At 39.2% G+C, this 26876-nt stretch overlaps 1 protein-coding gene across 2 annotated transcripts in view; it reads left to right on the top strand.

Moving 5' to 3' along the window:
- LAMA3 (laminin subunit alpha 3) overlaps positions 1-26876 on the top strand; it is a 123669-nt gene that overhangs the window by 64021 nt on the left and 32772 nt on the right. For both annotated transcript variants that reach the window (XM_054817302.1, XM_054817301.1), the window contains exons 30-45: positions 2054-2219; positions 2626-2752; positions 2841-2980; positions 3342-3457; positions 3992-4203; positions 5015-5219; positions 7754-7898; positions 8674-8814; positions 10222-10386; positions 13349-13450; positions 14421-14504; positions 15472-15702; positions 19457-19570; positions 23176-23285; positions 25188-25268; positions 26647-26753. In XM_054817302.1, the coding sequence (XP_054673277.1) occupies positions 2054-2219; positions 2626-2752; positions 2841-2980; positions 3342-3457; positions 3992-4203; positions 5015-5219; positions 7754-7898; positions 8674-8814; positions 10222-10386; positions 13349-13450; positions 14421-14504; positions 15472-15702; positions 19457-19570; positions 23176-23285; positions 25188-25268; positions 26647-26753 (2246 nt within the window). The remainder of the gene's footprint in view (positions 1-2053; positions 2220-2625; positions 2753-2840; positions 2981-3341; positions 3458-3991; positions 4204-5014; positions 5220-7753; positions 7899-8673; positions 8815-10221; positions 10387-13348; positions 13451-14420; positions 14505-15471; positions 15703-19456; positions 19571-23175; positions 23286-25187; positions 25269-26646; positions 26754-26876) is intronic.

Genomic DNA, 26876 nt, shown 5'->3' with positions numbered 1-26876 from the left:
CTGAACTACTGAGTGCTGATGTGTTAGAAAACAAGCATCTTTCACACTTCATCCAGTATGATAGGTGTCCAAGCTGGAGAAACATTGGTATGTCGGTGGCCTGAAATGCTTACGACTCCATCTGGAGTTTCATTCTACATATTACTGCTTCAGCTGTTCCAACATGGCTTTAATTTGTCATTAGGTAGGGGATGTGACTGCCCTTTCAGGCACAAATCCCCTATCTCAACTTGGCAGCATCAAACTACTCAACACGTAAAACCCCTGCTTCACAAACAAACCATTCCCTCGTCCGTCTCACGGTGGGGTCTGTATGGTAGGTGTGCCCTTAGCATCCACCTCACACAGCAGCACCAGGTGATCCTTCTCCTCCACTATACTTGTATAGGACCAGTAATTAGAGCACTCATACACAGCTTGGTTGACCCAGGTTGATGGTTCTTCTCTTGCTGTGAAGATTTGAACCTGAAATTTCACTTCCCAAGTGGCCAGGTTTGGGTTCTGCAGAGCACTTGCTCTGTCCTGTTGAAGCACTTCCCCTCTCCATATGTTTTATTCTTTGAGCCAGAGAGGAACTATCACTGCAGCTTCCAAATTAGGGAGCCCCACATTTCAGTTCCTGTTGCAGTCCCCAGGATGTCCCTCGTGATGCTACTCCTAGGGCGTTCTTCCCACTGATCTGGCAATGGGAAGGGCCTCAAGGGAAAAGTAATTGTCATTTGCAGGACTTCAGAGGCAGAAAGAGTTGGTGACTAGGTCTAATAGTTTTCCAGACGGTAGCTTCTCATGTAACGGCTGAACTGAAATAGAAAGCAGAAAAATCTGAGTAGTAAATTGGATAAAAGCATGTGACTGTACTTGGCTTCCAAGCATGCATAACATTGAATCCCAGCTTTAACTGCCCTGCTCAGAGTGTTACAACTGAGAGTAGCTTTCTAAGACTGAAGATACTTGTACTTGCACCAAAGGTATTTTGCATTCCTGGGCATTTATATTCTGAGTAAAGTTGGGGAAAGAGGCTGGGTGAAAAACATGATTTAAAATAAAGCTAATGTAGAAATGTGTACCTTTTACTTTGGTTTCGTGCTGGGTTTTTTTTAATCTCTTGTTATATTTACATAGTTTACTGTACGTTTATGTTCTGTTATAAAGACCATTATCTGGCAGCACTTTTGCTTTCCTGAAAATGTTTAATGTTCACCAAGTTGAAAGATGCAGAGTCTTGACTCAGTGTAACAGTATTACAAGCAGATGCTGCACGTGATTTCCCACACAGGCCTGGCAAATACATCTCAATCCTGGCCCTGAAACATACTTGCCATTCCAGTTCTGGGCCTGTCTTGAGCAAAGATTAATCATTGTCTGTTGAGTACTTACGAGAAGTGAACAAATACTAGCAAGAAACCCCCAAAAACATTTTCTCCTGCAGTTTTGGAAAATACTTCTCTCAGTCAAGTTCTTCAGAATTAAATATACCAAGGAAGAAATAGTTAGACATAGCAGTGAACGAATAAGGATGCTTTCAAGGAGCACTGTTATTTATTTTGGCTCCAGTTCTACAAATATTTGAGTGTATACTTAACTTCTAAGTACTTAAGTAGTCCCATTGACTTCAGTGGGAAAACTTGCATGTTTAAAGGATACACCTATGTAAATATTTGTAGAACTCGGAATTCAATATTAGGACAGATTCTGGTGAACGTAACTAACTGGATTAACTACAATTTATTTAATTTTTTAACACACTTGATTCCCTTACGTTTCATCGTCCTTGGCAAACTATTTCCATTGAATCTATTCAGGTTATGGAAATTTTGATTGAATAAAATGAATTAATGTACATTTTCCCTTTTGTGAGTTAAATCCTTACCTCTTGTTTTCATTTACTTTCTGATCATTTACATAGAATCCAAAGAGTAACAGGGGTTACTATTGCATTATTAATTGTAATACAGTCTAATATATTGACTTTTGTGAGTCGACTGCTTTTCCTTTTATGATGCTTAAGAAATTCTCCTGGCCCCAAGAGTAATTACTATAATTCTGCGTTTAGTGCAACATGCGTTCCCTCAGTGTATGAAACGCCACCAGGAACTTTGGTTTTAGATGCGTTTAAGGATGGGGAAATTTCTGAAGTACGGAGAAATATACTCTATGATCCACTGAGTGCCCCTTTACCGTCTGAATCAGTTAATGGAGTCACCTTGACACCGTTACAGGTATCTCGTATTTTGAAACCCTTGTTTCCTAAGTCACAAAGTATGTTCTTTAGTAAAGTTAAATAGATGAAACACTTTAAGAGAATCAAAACTGAATGATGTGATATGATCAAAATGTTGCAGACTGAGTAAGCCACAAAGACAATATACAAAGAGAGAAATAAAAATGCCAGTTTCTTTCTAAACTATGCAGTAGCCTGACAGGTTGCAGAAGAACGTTAGATGTGCTTGGCATGCAGATAGGAGCATAGAGTTGTAATGCCATATTCTTTGAAGATATTTAACTTGCTGAGAGATGCTAAGCCCCCTCTCTTTCGTTGCAGGTAGGTGGCACAGAGCACAGCTCATAAACCCCAAAATACTTTACAAAACAAATATACTATCTGAACTGATCTTGTTTCTGCAGAACCAGATTACCTTGGGTGGCAGAGTGCCCCGCTTGGGCAGATACGTGTTTGTGATACATTTTTATCAGCCAACACACCCGGTGTTCCCTGCGCAAGTGCGTGTGGATGCAGGACGTGTGTGGTCAGGTAAGCATCTGAATTTGATCTAACCCCTTCCCTTTCTCAGCATTTTGGCACATGGAACATTTTTTGGCATTATGTTTTTTTCTTCTAGGTTCTTTCAATGCTTCATTCTGCCCTCATACCTCTGGCTGTCGGGATCAGGTGATTGCAGAAAACCAAATTGAGCTTGACATTTCTGAACCTGAGGTCTCTGTTACAGTGATGATACCTGATGGAAGAATGCTGGTTCTGGTATGTTTATTACATAAATGTACTTGGAAATGTTATTCTCAGTTTCACAATTCATTTAGAGATAGATGCAAAGATGAAAGTAAAAAAGAAATAATTTGTCTTTTAATGTTTTTGCACTGCTTCTGTTTTATTTTAAATTTTTAAGATACTATACACTTTTTATTGTACACTGCTTGTAGCATCACAACTCTGGGGGGGGGAAGATAGGAAGTATATTTCCCTATTTTTTTCAGTTAAAATGTTATGTGTTTTGAGAAAATCCAGAACGCATAATGAAGCAACTTTTAAATATATAAATGCCTTAGCTTGTGTCTTTTGCTTTTCTCTGAAATGTACAATATAGCTTTCTTGTTGTTTTAAGGGAAATGTCTTAGTTGTTCCAGCAGACACCTACAGTTACAAAATTCTTGACAAAAAGACAGTGGACAAGTCATTTGATTTTATCAGCCAATGTGGAGGAAACAGTTTTTATATTGAGTAAGCATCACTTTCTAAAAAACTGAACATTGACAACAAGCTGGGAATTAATATTACTTTTACTCTGCATTAAAGATACATGTATAAAATCCCCACCATTGTGCTACATTAAAATGCTTTTCATGGCTTATGCTGGCCCATTAAATTTCCATGAGTCATTTTTCCATTACTTTCTATTGTAAATTAAATGTAAAGGTAGAGCTTTATTGCTCACAGTACAAAAGAGGAAAATCTATGTCATCTTTCTGTCTTTGGTATTTCCATCTTTGGTATTTGGTATTTTGCTTGGCATGTCTGCACTGATATGACTAGTAGTATATGCACTTTCTTTGCAAAAAATCTCTAACCTGCCTGTTCAAAGCCATTCACCACTAATTTAATTGAAGTATATATCCTTGCATGTGTACTGATGCCATCCTTATGTCAAAGAACTGTTTGAAAGACAGGACCCTAATTTACTGAACCACTGCAAAGTACGCTCATAACAATTCCCAAGTGCCAGTGCTTACATGATTTATATTTCAATTTAAATAGCCCAGAAGAATCATCGGCCTTCTGTAAGGACTCTGTAAGGTCACTAGTGGCTTTCTACAACAACGGAGCCCTGCCATGTAATTGCCATAGCGCAGGTGCCATGAGCCCTACTTGCAGCCCCCTGGGAGGACAGTGTATTTGCAGACCTAATGTCATCGGTCGTCAGTGCAGCCGATGCCAAACTGGCTACTATGGATTCCCATTCTGCAAGTGTAAGTACATGCTCACACTTATTCAGCACCTGACCTGACCTTTTTTTTAATTCTCTGATTTTACGGCATAGGTACCACTGCCTCACTTTTCTAGATAGAGCTTGATCCTATGAGAGGCTGGTTGAGCCATCTTAGATTTAGCATAGCATAGTTTTCAGTTTAAGGCAGAAGTATCCCCATTCCCTGAAAGCACGCCTAGTTCACGATGAAGTGTGCCTTCGCACGTGCTGTCTGATCGGGTGTAGCAGGCTTACAGTTCAACTGGTTAAAATCCATATTGCCACTCTTTCAGTCAAATGGATTCTTCTGCACTGATTGCTAAATCATTTCCAAGTTACTACTGTTGTATCCCAGTTTACACCTTCAAGATTTTCCATAGATAATCAGAGACACAGCATTCTTAATTCCTCATATTCTGATGTTATTAATAACACCAACAGTCCTCGGCTGCTTTCCCAGGTATTATACTCGATGTTTATAAACGTTGCTTTGCATAAGTGGTGCCCTTAACACCAAAATTATTTGTCGTTTAATCCTTGCCAGTTTTGGGAAGTGATTAATAGTGCCTGTGGTGAAGTTAAGCAACCAATCTGTGGAAGAGAGCCAGGCACTAAAGCTACTCTTTGAAACTACCATGACAGTCACATAGTTGCTTTCCATGACCCTGAGCTTAAAACTAGTGAAAGAGAGAAAAGAATCATGCACTTTATACATAAAGGTTGTGTGTGTTTATTCCATATGCAAGTTCAATAACAGTTGGTCATTGTAAGTTGAGGTGTGACTGATTTGTAGAACATTTTCTTTGACCTAGTATGCAACTGCGGGCAGCGTCTTTGTGATGACATGACTGGTAAATGCATTTGCCCTCCGCAAACTGTGAAACCAAAATGTGAAGTCTGCGAGAAACATTACTTCAGCTATCACCCTCTTGCTGGCTGCGAGAGCTGCAACTGTTCAGAAAGAGGAGTCGTTAATGTGGCAAGCCCAGAATGTGAAAAAACCAACGGGCAATGCAAGTAAGTTTGGGTTATGTGCGTTGTAAATGATGCACGAGTGGTTTGCTTCACTGTTCTTTTCTGGGTTTTGGAGGGGACATGGGAAACTTTGATGATGGTGAATAGGGATTTAAGCAGTGCTTAGTGGTAGTGAGGACTCAGCTGTTTCAGGGACACCTGCTATGTTTTCCTGGAAACTGGGTTTGTGCACGTAGCTAACGGCGGGATTCCTGGGCTTGCATTCTGTTTGCCAGTGACGTGCCACGTCACTCGTGCCACCAAATCTCTGCCCAGCTCGTATGACTTGTCCAATGTCAGTTAGTAGCAGACCTCGGATCAGAGGTCCTGACTTCTGGACACGTATGTTGTTTGTAATGGTGTACAATATTTCCCAAATTCTTAAAACTTTGCAGTTGATGTTCCACAGTCTGATGTCTGGATTTAAATCTAATGACATTTTTAAGTACTGTAAAGCTTGAATGTTTGCAATGAATTTTGAGAAACCTTGATGACAGGTGCTCTGCGTATGGAAAATATGGTTCAGTTGGAACCGTAGCTGATAAATGCCTTTAAAATTATGCCTTCCGTGTGACATTTGCTTATTTTTCTGTAACTCAGCATGCTGAGATGAGAATAAATTCTTTAGTTTTATTCTCTTATTTACATTCTCTAAAATAGGTATAGCATACAGCCACAACCATAGGGAATGATCTTAAATTCAGATGTGGTCATATTAGTATTGTTGAACATTTTTATTATTTCCTTGGGGACATCGAGTCCTTAAATAGCAAGTGCAAATACCTGATAGCCAGTAGGTTGTGTAAGGCCAGGATTAGTTCAGTTTGATTGGTTTGGCTACATTAGGGTCCTAACAAAGTGAAATTTGTCCTTCCTGCTCTGCCATTAAATCTGTAAATATGATAGGGAATGCTCATATTATTTATTTAGAAAAAAAATATAAATTATTTTCCTAAGTCTGGCCTTTCACATGAAGTGAATAATTGTCTTATTCCAAGAGCCAAACAGGAATCTGTTTTCATATTTACAAGTTGAGGTTCAGGGTTAAAGTGCAGCATATTCTGTCTCTAGTCTCTGCTTTCATTTTCCCCGTACAATACAAAATAAAATCAAAATAAATACTATGCAAAAAATAAATCAAATAAATAATTCAGTCAAATAAAATCTAATACTTCAAAGAAGGGGCTGAGCACATTTCTACATGAGTAAAATTGAAGATAGTTTTTGCACAAATAGTCACATCTTTCAGTTTCACTGAAAAGCTATATTGCCTGATTATAATGGTGATATTTTTCATGTGCAACCTAATTGGAAATATCAAAGAAATGACAGTTTATTGGTAAAAAATTCTGAAGCAAAATTTGACATTTAGCAAATACTTTTGGACTGATTGCTGAAGTATATAGCTAACTACTACACTCTGATTAATACTTTTCCTTCTGTGGATTACATGAAGTTCAAAGTCTCCATGCAGCTCCAGTTATCTGTGTGTGTGGGTAACATATTCACAGAGACTCTCAGAAACCTCCCCCGTTGTTTGGTGAATTGAGAAATTGCTTTCGCACATTACATGAAGTGCAGTCTACTTTGTCCGCATACTTTAACTGTTTATTTCCATTATATTCATAGTATTAGTGCACATATGACTTTGGTGCTGAGAGCCAAAGGAGACTCCACCAACTGGCTGAGACTTTTAAAAATTATCCTATCACAACTGAAATGTAAAGATGTGAATGGTGGTGGTGGCAGACATTCTTTATCAATAGTCCTTACTCTTTTGAAACCTGGTTTGGGCTGGTACAGACAGTTTACCAGCATAGACAGGAGGGAGAGAGACCATCACACCTACATTTTCACTCGTTTTATCAGACTGTGCAAGTTTCTTGTAAAGGTAGGATGAAGTAGCTTCTGTCACATAAAGATGTTCTCTCTTCTCTAAAGCCTTGTTCATTCATAGTTTGGTGTTGGTTTTTGCATCTGCTGTACTTCACCTAAACAAATTCAAGGCACTCAGCCTTCAGTGTGAGCAAAGTGGATTTTATCCTTTGGGAACAGTTGTAAACTAACCCAAGGCTTGTGGCAGGTTGAAGTCCCCATAATTATTCATATGCCTGGGATTCCCCACCTTTTTATTAGCAGGTGCGTGCCTTGAGTAATGCCCAGTCACATCCGCCAGCTATAAATCTTCCAGTTCTGCTCACCCGTATGCAACATCCATGTTTCACACCTTGGGGTATAGAGTAGTTCTGCACTGCAAGCACCGAATAGCTGCAGAAGTCTAATTTTATTGTGAACATTTATATCCTTCAAAATCAAATCCATTCCTCATCAGTTCCATGACCATTTAAAACATCTCACCATTCAAATCTGAGAACAATATTAACCTGCTGCTGTTTCTCCGTGGAAATCATAAAGTTGTGTCATAGCCATGCAGTCACTTCAAAGATCCACCTGTGCCTTTTGTTTAATCTTCCCTTCCTCATTCCGTTCCTGCCTCCCCTATTGACTCCCACCTCTGTGTCTGTTTGTTGATAAAGATGCAAACCAGGAATAAAAGGACGGCGGTGTGATCAGTGTGCTCCTGGTACTTACGGTTTCCCAAACTGCGTGCCGTGTAACTGTAACAGAGATGGAACAGAACCAGATGTTTGCGATCCCCAGACAGGAATTTGTCTCTGCAAGGTCAGATAAATCAAATTACTTCTGCAATCACAAGCATTATTTGCACATCAGTGACTATTTTGTATTTAATGGGATGAATTAAGTGAGTTTATCATTAAGTTTTCAGTAAAAATTAAGTGCCGCTGTAGAAAACCGTCACACCTTGCAGTATGTGTACAGATTATCACAGTAGCAGTTAAATGCCATTTTTTAATGAGTTCAGTATCTGTCAGTTGTACAGGTGGTCTTGGGCTTTGCAGGATAGAGCTGCAGTGTAGATGTCCATTGATTCACTGAAGCAGTCTGTACCCTGCACAGATCCGCTTTATGCATCTGCATCTCGGCTTTTGGATGTTAACCAGGTCCCATGCTTTTTTTAGCCATATTATGGCAGTTGACATTTCACCACATCATTATATCCAGGAAATCTGTTGTTCTGATCTGCATAATTAAACGTGATAAATGTGAACTTTCACAAGTGACCTTTTATATTGTAGGTTTGGAAAAGCCAGCAGGAGGGTTTTGGCAGGGAAGTTACCAGCTGTCTCTGACTAATATTTATTACTCAGTGGTTCACTTTATAAACTGAAAGACAGCTCATAACTAATCTCCGAGAAGTCAGTTTTACTTGCATTTTGAATATGGTGTATCCAGACAATCACGCATTTTCATTCATGTTTCCATACATTTAAATAAATATTCTTTCAGAAGATTTGTTTTATATGCAGGAGGTTTTGGGGGCCTCACCAAAACCAAAAGAAAACTCCTAAAATTTCTTTCATCTATGCCTTAATAGGAGAATGTTGAAGGTACAGAATGTGACACTTGCCGACCAGGATCCTTTTATCTGGACCCTTCTAATCCCAAGGGATGCACCTCTTGTTTTTGTTTTGGGGCAACCAGCCACTGTCGCAGCACAGATCGTCGTAGAACCAAGGTGTATCCAATACTTTTTTTCTTTACTATCGTGAACCTACATTGATTCCATTAAGGAAATGCCAGATTTATTTCAAAATTATAAATCTATTTTATTAGTTTGTAAAGATGAGAAATATTCTGCAAGCCATAGTGCAGATTTAGTGCAGCCTTGTTAAGACTTAGGTGTAGTCTGAAAGTGTCTTTCAGCAGAGATGGCCCTTTTCACCTGTTTGTTTACAAATCACTAGTTGGACTGAAGTTGAGCTGGCCTTCTATTGCTTTATCTTCAGGCACTAGTTCATCATTAAAGTCAATGGTCTCCTTCAAGATGCTTTAACGAGCACGTGTCATTTTACATGTCTATGTCATAGATGCATTTTGAAACCTAAGAAATGTGTGACAGATTCTACGGAGATTGTAAAAATTGTCTTCCTTCCTTCCCTATAAAAAAACATGACATCAGGTGTGAGAAAGAACGGAGAAGATGATTTTAGTAGCATAAATTAATGGTAAGGTGGCTGAAGACTGAAAAAAAAAAAAAGCAACAACTGTCTGAAACAATGCCAGAGAAAGAAAAGAGAGAAGCAGAGTCCTAGAATGATGGATGAGGAGTTGAGTTTAGGCTTAGACATAGACTAGATGCAATCCAGATTGAGACACTTTACTGTTTACAAGCAAAGGATGAAAATCTGGCCTCAGTGAAGTCAGTAGCAAACTTCCATTTGCTTTAGGAAAATTTCCTCTAGTGATTACCTGTCGTCACCAAAGGCTGTTTCTGAAAACATGTCTATCTTTTTGTTTTACTTCTCTGGCCAGCCAAGGGCAACCCACCACAGAATGTTCTGGTACATACACATTATGCTTTCTTTCCTCAAGTATAATAATAAATAACAGGATGTATAATCTTACATGAAACAACAGCCATAAACATAAAATGTGCATTGAAGAGCCAGAATATTAGGCTACATTGCCTGCTTGCCTCCCCAAAATATCCTGCCATGTCCCCTCCCTCCCAGTTAGCCCACCACAATAAGTCTGCACTCTGTCTTTTAGGTTAGTGTCCTTGGTTTGATTTTGGAATGGACTTGAAAAAGCACCTCCAGGTTATATCCTTGGGTTTGTGTACACAATTCCTAGTCACCTCCAGAAGGGTTATGTCTTCATGTGACTGAAGATAGAATTTAGTTTGCAGGTGACAAACCACATGCCTGCATCCCAAGTAGCTTTGGCACATCTGTCCCGCTTGCGCTCTCTTTTGAGGTCCTTGCAACGTCCATTGCACAAAGACTTTAGGCTGGCTCCGAAGGGGTTGAATTTCATCCTAAGGGAATTATAGAGGCTAAACAATTTCTCCTCAATACTTAGTGCTGGTAAAGTTTAATAAAGGATGAGACAAGCTTTTATTTCCTTTATGTATTTTCATTAGTTTGTGGACATGAGGAACTGGCGCTTGGAGGCAGTGGATGAAAATATTGACATTCCAGTCACTTTCAATCCAGTCAGTAATAGTGTAGTTGCTGATGTTCAAGAATTGCCTACTTCAGTGCATAGTTTATACTGGAAAGCACCACCATCTTACCTGGGAGAGAAGGTAAATGACACCCAACTCATCTGTTTTAATAACATGTATTCATTTTTTGCCAGCATTGTTGACAAAGAGTCTCGTGGTTTTTCTTAGATACGTTTCTCTCTCCTCCCTCATGAGATTCTTATCTCTCTTACCTCTCAGGCCAGAAATCACAACATTTTACGACTGAGGACAGTGTTAAAATTATAACCAGTAACACAGAAGCAATCATCTTGCTTGGTGCCAGGAGGTCTTTATGTGAACAGCATGGTCAAGAGCTATGGTTCGGGGAGCTGGTACCTTCAGCCACTTTTCTGAAACCCAGAACATGTAGAGCTTGCTAATGTGCCCGAGTATCCTGTAGAGTCCCTAGAGTATCTCCTGGGCAGATTTCCAAAAGAATAAAAGGTGATTACGTGCTTAGTGGCACACGAAAACCCCACCTTTTGCTTTCGATGTGATGCTTGGGAAGAGCAACACCTGGTTTTCTAACCTTTGTGTTCTGCTTGCTGCTCTTCCTACTCCTGCGTGGGAGCAGTCTTTTCTCGCGGTCACTGCCTATCAGCATTTCAGCCTGGGGATCGCAATGAGCAGAGGGACTTTGCTAGTGGTGGCTTGCAGGCCCAGAGCCCCAGGTTCTCCCTGTTTGCAACTCCGACGGTGTCAATAGTTGCTAGCCGGTTGCAGGGCACACAGGCTTTTCAGACACAATTTTTCACACAAGTGAAAACAAATGGGATAGACACAAGAGCATTAAAGATGGTACATTTTTGGAAGTGCCTCTTAGTCCTCATTTTAAGGACTAGAGCAGTATTTTTCACCCTGCTCTCCTATGCTCAGAGGTAGATAACTTTCAGTTGAACAGCACATTTAGTCAGAGTGCTTTTTCCTAATGTTATAGAGTTCTTGTTTCAATGCCTACAAATTATTTTTCAAAGAAATTTCTTGATGAAGCACACTTTATCTACTCCAATGTTAAACCAAAAGGACTTTTGTTGTTCCCATAACAAAATATCAAGCAGGTAATAACCCTTTTTAAGCACAGCTATTAAGAACAGAGCTGAGGTTTATGTTGCATGTCGCAGTATCTAACTAGGCATGCCATGGCTTGCTTTAATTTACAATGACAACACTGCCAATAAAATGGTTCTATTTTTGTCCCTGCTTTTACTGTACACTGTATGTAAGTGTATATTTTAACACTGGTTGTACTGTAGTAGTGAAAGTCCCCCCCCCAAAATGCTATCTTGTTACTAGTTTTACAAGCTCATAAATTTACCAATCATTCATGTTATTGCATTCTGAAAATGTTTGCTTTTGGTCTACTTCCAGTGATAGCACCTCTTCTGGAAAATGGGAACAAGATCACTCCAGACATTTTTCATTATGATGAGGATATAAATACTGTTTTCCATTATCTTAAACGTTTTAACTGGTTTCACTGGAACATTAATATTTAGCAGAGTATATTTCCTTTCCTCTCTCTATCTTCTGTTTATGAAGTTAAAAGGGAATCAAATACAAAATCTTTAGCAGTGCAGAAGCTAACAGTCATTGAGAAATTCAGATCACACTGTCCCCATTTTCTGCTCTTGTATATTTTAACATTCTATTTAATAGACCAATGTTAGAAAATAAATACTGTACATATAGAATACAAAAGGTAGTTTATAACACCAATATTTTTCCATTAAAAAAAAATCATTTAAAAAGCAGCAACATAACAGCCGGTCATATGGTGCAGTCCAAAAATGTGTTAAACAGGAAATTAGCTCTAATTTGAATTTTCTTGTATTTTTGAAAAAAAAATTAAAAAATTATACAGAGTTGTTTGGTTCTGTTGACAAAATATAGCCAATGTTCCAAATGATGCTTTTGAAAATGCAGTTGGCTAAAGATAGTAGTATTTAATTACGGCCCTGTGATCCAAGGAACAAATTTAGTACCAAGATGTCTGTGTTTTGTTTGTAATTCATCCAAGTATATGGGAAGGGGTAGAGTGAAGGCTGGTGCTTACCTGCAGAACACCAAAACCTAACAAAGCTGTTCTTCCTCCCATGTCAAAACCAAGCGTAAGCCATGAGGGCGGGCAGACAGCAAGGGGTGTAAAACGTAGTATATCTGTGGCAAAACACCTGATTTCACCCAATACTCGCAAACCTTCCTTCTGGGCTCTTCTTGGAACAAACACAGTCTAGGCTGTGCCTGGAGCTTCTTTTCCTCTCAATATGTTTTGAACTGAGTCACTCATACACCACCCAGGGAAGCTGTTGGTCAGATGATTCAAACATACTTGCCTAAGTCTTTGTTTTGGGCAGCAGCGTATGTATTTGGTTGGGTTTGAGGCCGCCTTTGGTCACCTGTAGTTGAGCCAAAAGAAGTGTCATTTCAGCTCTGCCTACAGCAATGGCCTGTTTACAGCAGAGCTGATAGCAGCTGATGGTATCAGTAGATGTCCTGTCCTCCAGAAGGTGAAGCAAAGATGTCCTGATTAGCTTCATGTTAGTAGTAAGGTTAGCAAATGCAGGCCTATGAAAGCCACCTTTAAACATACTTAGTCTGACCTCTCCTTTTTATCCATGGCTATTCATGGGGTTCACTACCACTTTCATTGTCAGTCTTACATCTGCTTTTGATGAGCCAAATCTGTTCTGTAGAGTCTGGGGAAGAACAATGTTCATGAGAACATGTGATTTCTCCATGACCACAGATGGTGTGATCCCAGGTATGAAAAAAACACCCCAATGCAGGTAACCTTCCAGAGAACAGTAACAGGTACAGTTCAAAAAGTCATGTCAGATACACAAAGTAAACAAAATAGAAAGTAATTTCTTCCAAGCAACACATTTTCATATTTTGTCTAAAGAACAAAGAGTAAATGTATTATTTACAGTGCTGGAAGATGGGCTAAACTTGAATACAAAGTTATATTAATATCAAGCAATAGCATGGTAAAGTACCTCTCGTCTTGTGCATTTTGTTACAGCTTTCTTCATATGGTGGCTTCCTAAGTTACCAAGTGAAATCTTTTGGCTTACCTAGTGAGGGCATGGTTCTTCTGGATAAGAGACCTGATATACAACTAACAGTAAGTTTTAAAATATTATTTTTTCTTTCAAGCAATACCAATACCATGATTTTTTCTGTTACCTGACAACTGTGGCAAATTTTGCTCATATAGTGTGCTTAACTTTTATAGCAACTTGCTATATTTCTATAAAAGTGATTTTACTGCATTTTGCTCAGAGCCATCAACACACCTATCTCTGTTGCCAAAGTAACATATTATTAAGCATAACTGACTTGAGAACAAATAAAAAATAAAACAGGATTTTCTCTGTAAAATGCACCTGTGGAAAAAAAAAAATTAATGTCTTGCACACTTGTCAACAAGTGTGGCCTCAACGCTGCAAAATATGCCCTGGATTCCATGTGGCATTAATCTCATTTTCTGTGAGAATTTTGTTCTGCATAAGATTAAGCATAATTATAAGTCTTCAAGGGCCTGAAGCAAACATGCATTTTAGGTTAACGTTTTGTTTTTTTTTTTTAATTTAACCACTTTGGGGCCAAAATTGAAATCCTTTACTGTTTGTTGAAATTCCTAAGGGAATTTTGTTTCTTCAGACCATCAGAAATACTAATTCAGTATTCTAGGATTCTTATTGGGAAACATGCCTCACAAGATACTACAGTAGTATCCAAAGTTGGTTGTGCACCAGGATTGAAAGGAAAGTGCTTGAAAACGCAAAAGCATTTTTACTCACAAGTTATAACTAGTTCCTGTGAAAACTGGTCAGCATTAATTTAATTCTCTTGGTTTTTTATTTGAAAGCAAGGTTGTTAACAGGCAAAAGCAGTGAAAACCCTGCTAACACCAGAACACAGTGCTTGCTATACCACTTCACTGACAAAAATGATGTGAGGTTTTCCTAGTATTACTTAGTTTATATCCCCCAAAGAACAGGATTAATGTGCTTCACCATATTTTATTGCATCTGAACACTTTGCCATAAAAAGTAGTAAAATGGCAATGTTATATCCTTGTTCTCACATAGGGCCGGCAAATGAAAATTGTTTATATGGATCCCAACAACCCACTGCCTGACCGTCAATATTATGGCCGTGTGCAGCTAGTTGAGGTAAGAAATGAAAATGGAATGGCTTTCCCTTTTCTTCCCAGCGGCACATAAAAAATATGCAGGTAATATGTGCAGAAATACCAAATACTTGATAATGTGAATGAATATAAACTTAAATACTGTAGACCTTAAATATAAACAATATTTTTTCTCTCTCTTTACTGCCACATTGAACCTAGGTTCTGGTTCATACCACCTAATTTTAGCACCTCTATGTTAGGCATCTTGTCCAATTTAGCCCTTAGCACTCACTCCAGGGCCAGTGGAGTAATACTGAATCAGTCATCAATGGTAGATGATTCATTGCAGCCCCAGACTGTACTTAATAAGGATGGAATGAACTGTTACCTGTCTTCCTTGGTGCCTAGCTACCTAGTTGAGAATGGGTGTCCAACATTCAGGCAGGTGAACTTAGCAGGGATTATTCCTACCTTTAGTATGTGCTCAGAAGGTCAGTCTGGGTTATTTATTTCTGTCTCACATATAGGCAAAAAAGATGTTTCTTCAAGCCAGATTCCATTTTCAGTAATGCTGTGTCTATTAGCAGCAAGAAAGCATGTGAAGGCAGCCCTCAAAAGATTGGATTTGTAGGACTTCGCTTACTCTTAAAAATAAAAGCATTTTCTTCCACCCTTTTATGGTTTGGTGCATGATACCTTGAAGAAATTTGCATGACTGAAGAAGAACCTATACACTTCTTCACTTTTTGATACCTCAAAGCCATATGTACCTTGCAAAGTAAAGGGTACATCCCTTTTTATGCTCATTATTACTTGTTCCACCTATCCTGTGTTTACATTCATTACATTTCTTTTCCTGACCTCTATTTCACCCCATACCAATTGGCACTATAGGGGTCTGTTCCGTGGGATTTTTCTCCCTTTTTCTGTCATCCTGTCTTCTTTGCAGATACTTTTTTTTTTAAGAAGCTGCAGGGCAGTGCTCATTTTGTACCTTTAATGTGCAGGGAAACTTCAGGCATGCCAGCAGCAATAACCTGGTATCCCGAGAAGAACTGATGATAATCCTGTCTAGACTAGATGGCTTACACATCAGAGGCCTTTACTTCACGGAGACTCAGCGATTAACCCTTGGTGAGGTTGGGCTGGAAGAAGCCACCAGCGCAGGAAGCGGCAGCGTTGCATACAGTGTAGAGACATGCTCCTGCCCTCCGGAGTACGCTGGTGACTCATGTCAGGTAGGAAGCGTTTGCCTCCATACTGTGCCATTATCTTCTGTCTTGCCTACAGCTATACTTACTGGTTTAGTTAGAGGAACAGGCTAGTTATTAAAGTAATTAAATGTGCTTCTTGTAAGCGTGTGCACTTTTGACGGCTCAAATACTTTCACTGTCTAAGAAGCACTGTAGGGTTATTCAACTCATGATTGCTTTTGCAGAACTTTGAATGTCATTTTACATGTGTAAGGCGTTATAATGAGGCATTCTTCTGTGATGCCCTATGAGAGGCTGAATAACCTCAGTCAATATTTACTTTAACGGAGGGGAGGTCAGAGCTGACTTGATCAAGTCTGTGAGACCCTACAGGTTGACAAGTTTCCTTATTTTATCAGGGAAATGAATGACAAGGTCCAGGGGAAGTATCCTGAACCTAGATAAATCTGGATACTTTCCTATCTTCATGGAGTGACTAACAGTTTCCCTATTTTTATAGTAAAATATTTGAAAGCTGAAGTTAACATCTTTGCAAAAAATATATTTAGAGATATTTTTATGAAAGGTAATGTAAACATTGCAAAGTAATACTGTTACCTGAAGAATGGTGAAATCCTAGCCGCAGTTGTATATCCTGTCCCTGATGCTGTCCCTGCAGCCGTAATTCTTTTGGTTGTCACTTTGCTTAGCTTAGAGCTTGACTGTTCCCATGTGTAAGCACTCCAGGCAGCAGAATAAAGTACTGGAGAGATAAGTGGTGTACAAAGTGCACAAAATATGAGGAATTATTCTCTCGGAAAATAGCTGAGGGTTACCATAAAGCAACAATTGCTGTACTAACCTTGCAAGCGTTTTTGAAAGGAGAATGAAAGAATAATATCTAGACCAGAGCAGCTGCAGAGAGACTGAACAAAACAACATTTATGGCTGGCTTATGTCTCATGTGTGCATCCACTGCTCAGGGCAGCTATTCATCATCTGTCGAATACCATTTTGGAAATATTTCTAGAAACGTGTTTTTTTACACATTTGATGTTCTGTGCCACACACAAATTGATGACCATTGACTGAAATTCCTGCTGCCATCCCGTCGCTTTCAGCATACTGCCTTGATAAACTAAGCCGTTGGAGTTTTTTATATAACCTGGTCGAAATACATAGCCAAAGGAAGTGATCAAGACACTCACCTGGGTAGTTCGTAAGCCCCGTATGTTTATGCAGCGTTACTCAGGCAGTGATTTACTGCTTTAATCACCTAGCTCTGTCTGGCTGCCTTAGGTGGGGAGGAGGTGATGCCTGCCACACCCCGACTTAGGTATATATCCAGCAACAGGAACTGCGGGGTTACTTGTTAACCTCAGGAACGGTAATGTGTGCTGTACAACTTGACTCACGTATAAAGTTTAAAGGTGGGGCCCATCACGGCGCAGAGCCTCATTAATCTGAGTCAGAAGCTGGAGAAGAAGGGAGAGTATAAGAGAACGGGCGAGCACTGAAAGGATAGCAGCGTTAGAGTAAAACGATGGCCCACATGCAGAGGCCGAGGGGTGTAGGATGGCTGGTTGTCATGGTAGTAGCCCTGGGGCGTTGTTTAGCAGAAGATATGCAACAGAGGCTATCGTATCCTCACCTTCAGGAGGGGAGTCAGCAGCAACAAGTTCAAAGGAATTTTTACCCGAGACAGGTAATTTGTTCATTGTCCCTTCCTCGCTTGCTTCCTTCTTTCTCTTTGTTTTTAAATGAACTAATTTGATAACAACTTATACATTACTTAATATAAAAGTAATAAGAAGGCTAATCTTCTTATATCTCAAAGTACTTTGCTAACAAAAGTGTGTGCAAGAAGTTTCTTTTAAATTGCTGTTTACTTGAAAACAATCAGCCTGAACTCCTGAGCACTAGAAAGTGCCTAGAGCTTTATCTTCGCGTGGAATCAATTTCTCAGTATCACGAATGCTGCTTCAAAAACAAAGTGCCCACGTACTCTAAATGTGTTGTTTTAAAGACAGCATAAATGGAAAAACAAAAAGCTGCATAGATTTTTTTCCTAAATGCATTTGGATGTATTTTTAAAATGAGTGATTCATTTTGCTCTCCAAAAAGAGACTTTCAGTAAATAACATTTATATTCATTAGAGCCTATATTTTACTTAGTCATGCTGTTCAATGTATTTCAGGCCCTGGTTTCTTCAGAAGCTGTGTATACTGGCTCCCTGTTGTTCAGGGAACATATTCATCCTTTTGAAAATGTATCTGAAAAATTTCAAGTGCCTATTCTAAATTCAGTCCTTGCTCACACTGAAGTCAGTATTAAAAGCTGTTGATGATATTAGTATTCTGCATATTTTTTTTTTCCCTATTCTCTTTTTTTCATTTATCCCACATGTAAAGAAGGCAAAGGTGCCACTAGCAACTGCTGTTTAAACAGCAGTAACTTGATATTCCTTTTGGGACCTGATTTGGAAGAGGTGATTTATTTTTTTTTTCTTCTGGTAGTTACATGCTTGATAAATTCACTGGTTAATCCTGCTCATGCATAAAGATTTACACCTCAAGCCACTGGAACATGATTTGAGTTCACAAACCCTTTGCTTTTCAGATTAGTCCAATCAGTCTTGGTGGTGTAATTGCTATGAGAAAAGATTTATGACTTTAAAGTTCAACAGTCACTTGTTTTCTGGATGTCATTGGGACCAGCCCCTAACCGTGAGGTAGAGGCGAGGTATAGGTACAGCGCAGAAGTACATTGCCAGAGGCAGGAACCTGGTAGGTGTTGGCTTCGTGGGGAGTACAACTTTCTCCCTGCTTCTGTACAGACTCTGATCTTCCCTGCACCACACCAGCTTAGTTGCTAGTGAAAAGGAACTAGGGAACAGAAGGGATAGACTTATGTCTGGTCATTTTTGGTGTGGTTGGTGTGCCAGGATGATGCTGAGCAGAGAAGGCGGGCATGAATTTTTTAGTTGGTCTGTATAGGGACAGACCTGCTGCTTTCCCTGCTCATGCCAAGCAAGAACCTGGTTTTAACATATTAGTTACTGCCTTCCTGGTGTAAGCTAACAAACCTTATATCTCTTCCTTCATTCATAATGTTCCTCTGGTTCAGCTCTCCCTATTTAAACCCAACTTTGGTCTGACAGGCTGTGCTCCTGCTCCTGTGCCCTCAAATAGCAGAACATTCTTCTCATGCTTCCTGGGTCTCCGGGGCAAGCCTGTGCTTAGAAATTAGACCTCTGTGTGTTTTGTTATATCACCTAGCTCTGTCTAAGCATGGCTTTGTATAGAAGAAGAAGACTTATTGTGGAAGTCATGATGAGTTAATGTAAAAGATATATCATTGAAGGATTTCCAAGGAATACACTGTAGTTAATATCAAGATTTCATATAACCACTAGTTAATATGTTCTTTGAGACCACTGTAGTGTGAATCTGTATTAAAATCTTTTTCTGTGGTTTAAAATTCAGATTCTACACCTTTGTACATAGCCACAGGAAAGGTGTTTTGCTCAGAGGTTAGAGTCAAAATGATGAAATCCCCACTACCACAAAGTGTAGAACACAGGGTTCGGATGAAACTTCTTCAGCTCCATTCATTGCTATTCACTGCATTAAAATACTTCCGATTTAAACAACAATATGGGCTTAGAAGAGCTTGCAAGGAAATATATACCTACACTACTCCTTGGAAATGGCAAACAATTTCAAAACATGCTTCCCATAACCTGTAAAACACCAACACTCACTTTTTTTTTTTTTTCCCTCTCTGCTTACTGTCTAGGAATGTGGCCTTGGATATTATCGTGAGAATAAAGGATTATTTAATGGACGCTGTGTCCCCTGCAACTGCAATGGAAATTCAAATAGGTGTCAAGATGGTACTGGAAAATGTATTGTAAGTAACTGCTAATATTCAATAAATTAATTGGAAAAAGAGGAGAAAAAAACATTTACCTTATTGTAGTATGGACTATACAATATTGTTAAATTCCAAGCAACTAAAAATAATCCTTGTATGCCTCATTCTCTATATCTTGTACTGTTAATAAGTTGTGTACACTTACATGTACGTTTAACATAACCATGGGTGATTAGAATAATTTGTGTCCTTGTTTATGTTTTCTTCTTTCTCCTATAATTTTTGTTAGCTCATTGTACAAAAAGTCACCAAATTAGTACATATGTGGTTGCAGTTATTTATAATAAATCTGGGTCTTATCCTGGTATAGGCAGTCCTTAGTTTTATACATATATACTAGTGTTTGCCAATGCTGACAAATAGCACATTCACACATAGCATAGCCTTTGCAGAATCTCTTGTTTAATCAGCATCAGTGAATCTCCACTAATCTTAATCTACCACTAGATGGATTAAAAAATATTGGAATAAATAAGATGAGATAAAGGGGATAAAAGTTAGATTAGTTAGAAAATTTCAACTGTTACAGAAGATATAGTGGGGCAGAGTTTGTTCCCTGGCACCCTGTATTAAACCCAAAGCAGCCTGATGGGTGTGGATCAGACCTCGTAGCAATGGAAGTGTGACATTTGGCCGACTCTGCTTCTCCAGTTTATATCCGTGATGCTTCTCTGAACAGTTTGTTCTGAAAAATTCCCACTTAAAAATTTTTTAACTAATTTTTCACTTACTGTGTAAACAAGAACCTTGCCAACATCTTTCATGGTCTGTCTTCTCTGTTATTTCTTCCTTGTTCGTGCTGCATCCATTCTGCCTGCGGTGCATTCCTGCGCGTTATGTCATTCCCCCCGACTTCATCTCAACCAACCCTCTTGCTTTAATGGAAACTATAAACCAATTCAGCACATTCTGGGGGATGACTTACAGTGCTGCTTTGGAGAGGGAGGGCAGGCCATGACAAGAAAGTGCTGCACCAGAGCTATAAAGATGAGGAAGTTTTACTTCAGATTAACATTATAAAGGAAAAAAAAATGCAAATTTCACATTTACCTCATGGAGTACGTGATTTAGATTTCTCCTTGTCCCCTCCGTCTCACAGCTGGATTAACTTTCAGATAGATAGAGCTAAGTCAACACTTGGCCCTGGGACAAAATTTCGGGCAAGCGAAGTCATCCAGGATAATGCGGTGAAAAATGAAAGCCCAGAGGGCCTGTATTTCCATGATGAGCCTCCACCTAATAAGGAGCATGTTTGTCTCTCTGTAGAGGGTCCTTGGGACAAAGACCTGTAGCACTGCAGAGGAGACAAGCAGGCTTCCCAAGTTTGATATCCAAAGTGCAAAGCTTGCTCACTTGGCCTTCTTCCCGCTCCTCACCTGGAGCACTGGACCCCAGTGCCTTCACATGTCAGCATCTCTAGTCTCCAGAGATAGTCTCCAGAGAAGGCTTTGTAAGGCTAAGCCCAGGCTGACTCTTTCCTCTGTGACAGCAGTGCAATTGTCCCCAGCTCAGGCAATAACTATCCCACTGGGCGCTGGTGGAAGGAGAGGGGTCCAGGGCTGTGCTGCTGAAAGTGGAGGAGGAGATGGAGAAGACAGAAGAACTGGTTCTCATGTGTAGGGAAAAGCCGTCCCTCCGCCATTAATCAGGCTTTGTGTCCTCGTGGTCCCTGCCCTTCCTCCTGAAAGGCACGTTCCCTCAGCAGCAGCATGGTGCTGAGACTTGCTCATCCCATAACATGTTGTTTCATGTCACGTAACCCAGGTATTTCTGTTGAGGCCGTGACACATTCTGCTCTGGCTTCCTTGTACCATATGGGTGCATATGGAGTCAGCTGAGAGTTTTCAGAGTTTTCAGTACTTGGTGGTTTGGAGATGCTGTGACTCCAAGGGTGTCTCTGGCCCTGTGAAACTTGAAGGAGGACCCATGAGGGAGTTGCTGCTCTGGCTTCATTCCACTGTGCCTTGGGAGCCTGGGTTATGTTCTCCAGTCCTTTTACACCATGTAACTAGAGGAACAGCATGGCACATTCAGAGTGGCTTCTTTGTGAAATGTCTTAAACTTTCTTTGGCAATTATGGAATTGCTTCAGTTTCTATAGACAGAGGGAGCAACACAAAAGCCAAGAGAAACCTGGGGGATGGGGCGCAGGTTGCTCCAAGATCAAACTAACACCAATATTTTTAAATACCTCTCTTTTACTCTTTTTGCAATTTAATTTATTCTTCGGGATTATCAGTAATTATTCAGAAATAGTCTGAATTTTCCATTAGCTTTTTGCAGGAATATATGCGCCAGCTTTTATAGAGGCTGCATTTTAAAATAGTTCCTTTCACAAACATCATGTCTTCGTATTACTTTAGCTTCCCCTAGTTAAACAGTCCATATGTGAACTGGAGTTTTTCCCTGTTCTTTCCCAGAACCATTCTCAAGTAAGCCACAAACTTGGTTCTTTAACCAAAACAAAAACAACTTAGAGGTTACTACATGCAGAGGCTGAAGGAAGGGCTGCTGATGTTGTTGAGGGAATCTTGAGTATGAAGAAATGTGGAGGAGATGGGAGAGACAGAACTGTTTCTAATTTATAGGGAAAAATGTCCCTCTGCTGAAATGGAAGTACAATTTGCTCAGTGACTGCTTCCAGCCAATTTTCCACTTTCTTTTTCCATCTTTCGCTGTAGTAGTACACACCCTCAGCTCTGTGGGACACCGGATCAGTCTGTTGCACGTTGAAGAAAACAGTTTTAGAACTTGGGAGCTTTAATGCCTCTTGAGTGGTGGTCACATTGAATTTTTATGACTGCTCAAAAATGTATTTGAACAACTTCTACTTTAAATTAGCATCGCTTTAGGATGCAAAAGCGACTTGCTCATCCTCTCCCCGTAATGTATAAATGTGTGTGACAATTAGCTCCAGGAATAAGAATGTTTCTAAAATAAGATATAATTCCCAACAATTTTATCATGGAAAAAGTGGCTCAATTGCATGAGTTTCAATTGTTTTCCCAGCCTTTGCTTTTCATTATTTATTCCAGTTACCCCAGATAAATACAAATTACATATACACTGGAGAAAGTACATGAAATTCAATTCTGATCTGAATCTACTAAGAGAAATACTTTATTAATTTAATGGGATTTTTTAAAGAATGTACTTGGGATCAATTAATTGCATGCTTTTAAATGATATCTGTCTTCTAATTAGTGTTAAGATGCAAAATTTAAAGTTCCATTTAAACTAAGTGATTTTTAATTGAAATATCGAGACATAGAGAATGCATTAATGGAATGTTCCTTAACAAACTATGCATCTGATTGAATTTCTTTAAAAATATGTTTAATGCTGCTTATTTATCTGTTGCTCTTCCACAATAGTGAGCAAATGGTGCTTTCTACAATTAGAGAATGATTTGAATCAATCTATCCTGATTGTGGAGCCAGTTTGGCAATAAATGCTTGATTATGTGGAAGGAAAAGAATATATCCTTCGAGTAGATTTGCTTTTTTTTTTTTTTTAACATAATAATAAAGCCATACTGAGTGGTAAAGCACTACTAACTGTCTTGCCTGTTTCCTTTTTAAGAACTGTCAGTATAATACTGCTGGGGAGAAATGCGAGCGCTGTAAAGATGGTTATTTTGGAGATGCCACTCAAGGTTCCTGTCGGGTGTGTCCTTGCCCTTATACAAACAGGTACTGTAAAAGGTCATGAGTAGTCAAGCAGAGGGTAGAGGGGAGGGGGAAAAGCAAAAAAAACCCCAGAACCAAACAAACCACTCAACCCAAACCCCTGCTACTATAGGAGGATAATGATCTTTTTCTGTATTCTCATATCACCCAACATGGTGGGGCATCAGACCCATCTGAGGCGTGTTAGACCAGCAGTAACTTGGTGCTCTGTCTCATAGCGTTCTCTTTTTTAATAAGCTGAGTATTCCAACTCTCACTCAGTTCCAGAACCGCAAAGGCACGCTGCTCATCGTCTGGGGGAGCCCCAGGCAGTTGTAATGGGCTTATGTACAAAACCACCAGTAACTCCTTTGTAGCGAGGAATACAGGATGGAAGTCTTTTCTCTTATCGGGCATATCCAGAATCTTTCTTGTTTACTGAAATGCAAGATGTAAGCTATCTTTAGTCTCACATTTAACACCGTAACTGTGCCTGGGAAATAAGTGACAACAATGAAACAAACCTTTTATATGAATTCATAAAATTTAGTAAGATGCAAAAAAAAATATAAAAATATTAAAGCTCTTAAGCACATATCTAGATTGCTGAAAGAGTATGGTTGCTCTTCAGGTGGAAGCTCCATTTGAAGTACAAACATAGTGAGCTAGAAAAAATTAAATTTCCTTGGATCTAATGAGGTTGCCAGGCTTTTAAAATTGGGCAGTAAATTGCATTTTAAATGCAAGGTATGTTTAGCCACATTGTTTGTCATCATTGATTAGTTCTCAAATGTGAAATTTGTTAAATAAAAACAAATATTTTTTAAAAGAAAACAAGCTATAAATTGCTAAAGGCACCACATAGTATTTGCCAGGTGCATTAGCAAACAGCAAGTAGCCTTAAGTAAGAGATTTACACTAGCAGACAACAGACAGGTTTTTCATTTATCAGAGAACTCTGATAGATCTGGTTTTGACAGCACTGGCCTCTTCTGCAGGTGCTTGCCTAGAGGCTGACTGAACATATTTTTACGCATCTTTTGCTTTAGGAGTGCTGAAATACCTAGGGAGACCATAAACCTGTGCAGTTTCATAGCTGCACATTAGGGTGTTAAATACCATTCCTGACATAGGAAATGCACCCCGCCTGGCATTATTGGAGTTGACAATTTTCCACCTGGCCAAATTATATGTAATTCTTAGCGCAGACATCTGTCTTTAATACACAGACTTGCTTTATCCAACCATTCATAGATTAAAAAATGGGAATAGGAAGCATGGCCTATCCCTGCTTCACCTCCTGCCTTCTTCCCAAACATCGGTCAAAAAATGGTTTTCCTCCCCAGAGAAATTTGAATCTAGACAAGTCTGCTAGAAAAAGCAGACAAAAATGTTCATTGTGTTAACCAGATATACTCTAGAGCTCCCCAAAATGGTGCACAACTCCATTCTGCCTTGGTTAAAAAAACCAAACAATATTAGCTACATAAAAATATCCTCTAATGTTTCCATCCATATAAAAAAAAAAACCAAACAAAAAAGCTATCCAAACAGGAGGAAATGTTGTCTAGCACAGGCTATTAATTCTTGCCTAGTAAGATAAAATAGCTACCCAGACTTATTTTATTTTACAACATCACTATGAAGGTTTATTTTAAGCATTCATTTGGATAGTGAACTATTTTCCTTAGTCCAGAGGATCAGAAAATTATTATTTTTTAGTCTAAGGAAAGAATTTAGATGAAAAATATCAAACTTCAAAGAATTAGTCACAGCAATTTATGTAGAGGCAATTAAATTAGCTGAGCAGTAATTTGGTGGTGTAAAAACTTTTTAATCTGAACGTTATTTAACTGAGCTTAACCTCTAGAGTGTAAAACCTATTTGATGATGTACTCACAATAATATTTTTGCTTCTTCTTAAAGATTTGCAACCGGCTGTGTGGCAAATGGTGAAGAAATTCAGTGTCTTTGCAAAGAAGGCTATACCGGCGTTCGTTGTGAACGGTAAGTGATTTGTTTCTCAAGACCAAGGTTTTTGAGAGACACCATAAAAGAAGGTATTTCTCTATTGTGTAATATATGGATGTATGCATATGCATAGTGTGCACAGGTTTAAGGAGTATCTGTTGATATGAATAGCTGGTATAGTGTGAGGCTATAGTATAATTCTAGATGTAAACCACAAGCTCCCTGAAGAAATGTAAACAATTCTCCACAGACTGTTTAGTGACTACACAGTTTTTACCCAGCATCAGCGTCTCTGCCTAAATGCCCTGTGCCTTGCCTTATCCTGCACTCTTTCCGATAATAATGACTCCCACTTACTTAGTCCCTTTTCCAGTTGCAAACATTTTCTCATTTCCTCCAACGTACCTGATGGTGCTTCAGTGTTTGTAGTTATCCAACAGCAATCATAACAACGTTTAACATCATACGCTTCATCCCAAATCATTCTGATGTGCCCCACAGGTGGAGCGTGCAAACACAACACTGAAACCATCATCTCTTTTGCTGGAACATTGCAGCGGTTTGGCAAAGCACAAGAGGTAGAGCAGGCAGAGGAAGCAGTTTCCCTGAGTTTCAAATCCAGGGAATTTAAGTATAATGGAGTGGTGTTGCCTGGTTTGGAAGCATGAGTCCAGCATGTCATGATGCCTCACCTGAAGACACTACCACCAGTAGTGCATTGTCTTGTGCTTCAAGACCGTTACCTTTGACATTATAGACAGATGTTCTCTTCCAGACCTAGCCATACCTCAGCTACTCATCGTGGCTTTTTGTGCGTTACCACTCCTATAGATCTTACAACAGAGTGACTTACAGGAATATTAGCTAGCCAGTCTGGACAATATATTTTACCTATAAAATATTTAGGGATCACTCACACGAACTGCTTTGCTGGCAGATGGCAAGAGGAGGTACCATCCAGCAGAAGGGTGATAATGTCATTCAGTGCCATTGCTGTTTGAAATCTCAACATATGCTTCCAGTATGATCCTCCTTAATATGTGTTTTCTGGTGGGATCACAGACTGGAATGACGTGGTTTGATGGGTTAAGCCTTGTCAAATTCTCTATGTATGTATGTATTTATGTGCATTGTATTTTTTCAGATTAACTGAATTATTCCTATATGAGCATTGTGGGAGTTCTTTTATTCTTAGAAAAAAATTCTGCAGTAGTTGGAAAGATATTTTTAGCATAGTGCAGAAGATACTGTAAACCAAAAATATACTCTTTTTGTCTAAGTCAAGACATGAAATCAAAAGATCTTGAAAGTTTCTTCAGGAGAATAACCGTTTGGGTTTTTTTTCAAGAGAAATTATATTTCACAAAAGTAGCTTAAATTATTTAATAAAAATTATTTGTATCTCTTCATCTAGCTGCGCTCCAGGATATTTTGGAAATCCACAAAAATATGGAGGCTACTGTCAGAAATGTAATTGTAATAATAATGGACAGCTGGCTAGCTGTGACCGCCTGACTGGAGGTACGTGAGAGGCTATGAACATGGAAGGAAGTGTTGTTTTCTCTCTGGGAAGCAGAAAAGGAAGGTACTTAGATCAGTTGAAACGAAGGAAAGATGTAGACTTATAGGAAATGCAGATCATTT

Source organism: Grus americana, chromosome 2 (genome assembly GCF_028858705.1).
Source record: "Grus americana isolate bGruAme1 chromosome 2, bGruAme1.mat, whole genome shotgun sequence".
Taxonomy (NCBI): Eukaryota; Metazoa; Chordata; class Aves; order Gruiformes; family Gruidae; genus Grus; species Grus americana.
The sequence above is the reverse complement of the archived record's forward strand: the minus strand, read 5'-3'. Positions and strand labels throughout refer to the sequence as shown.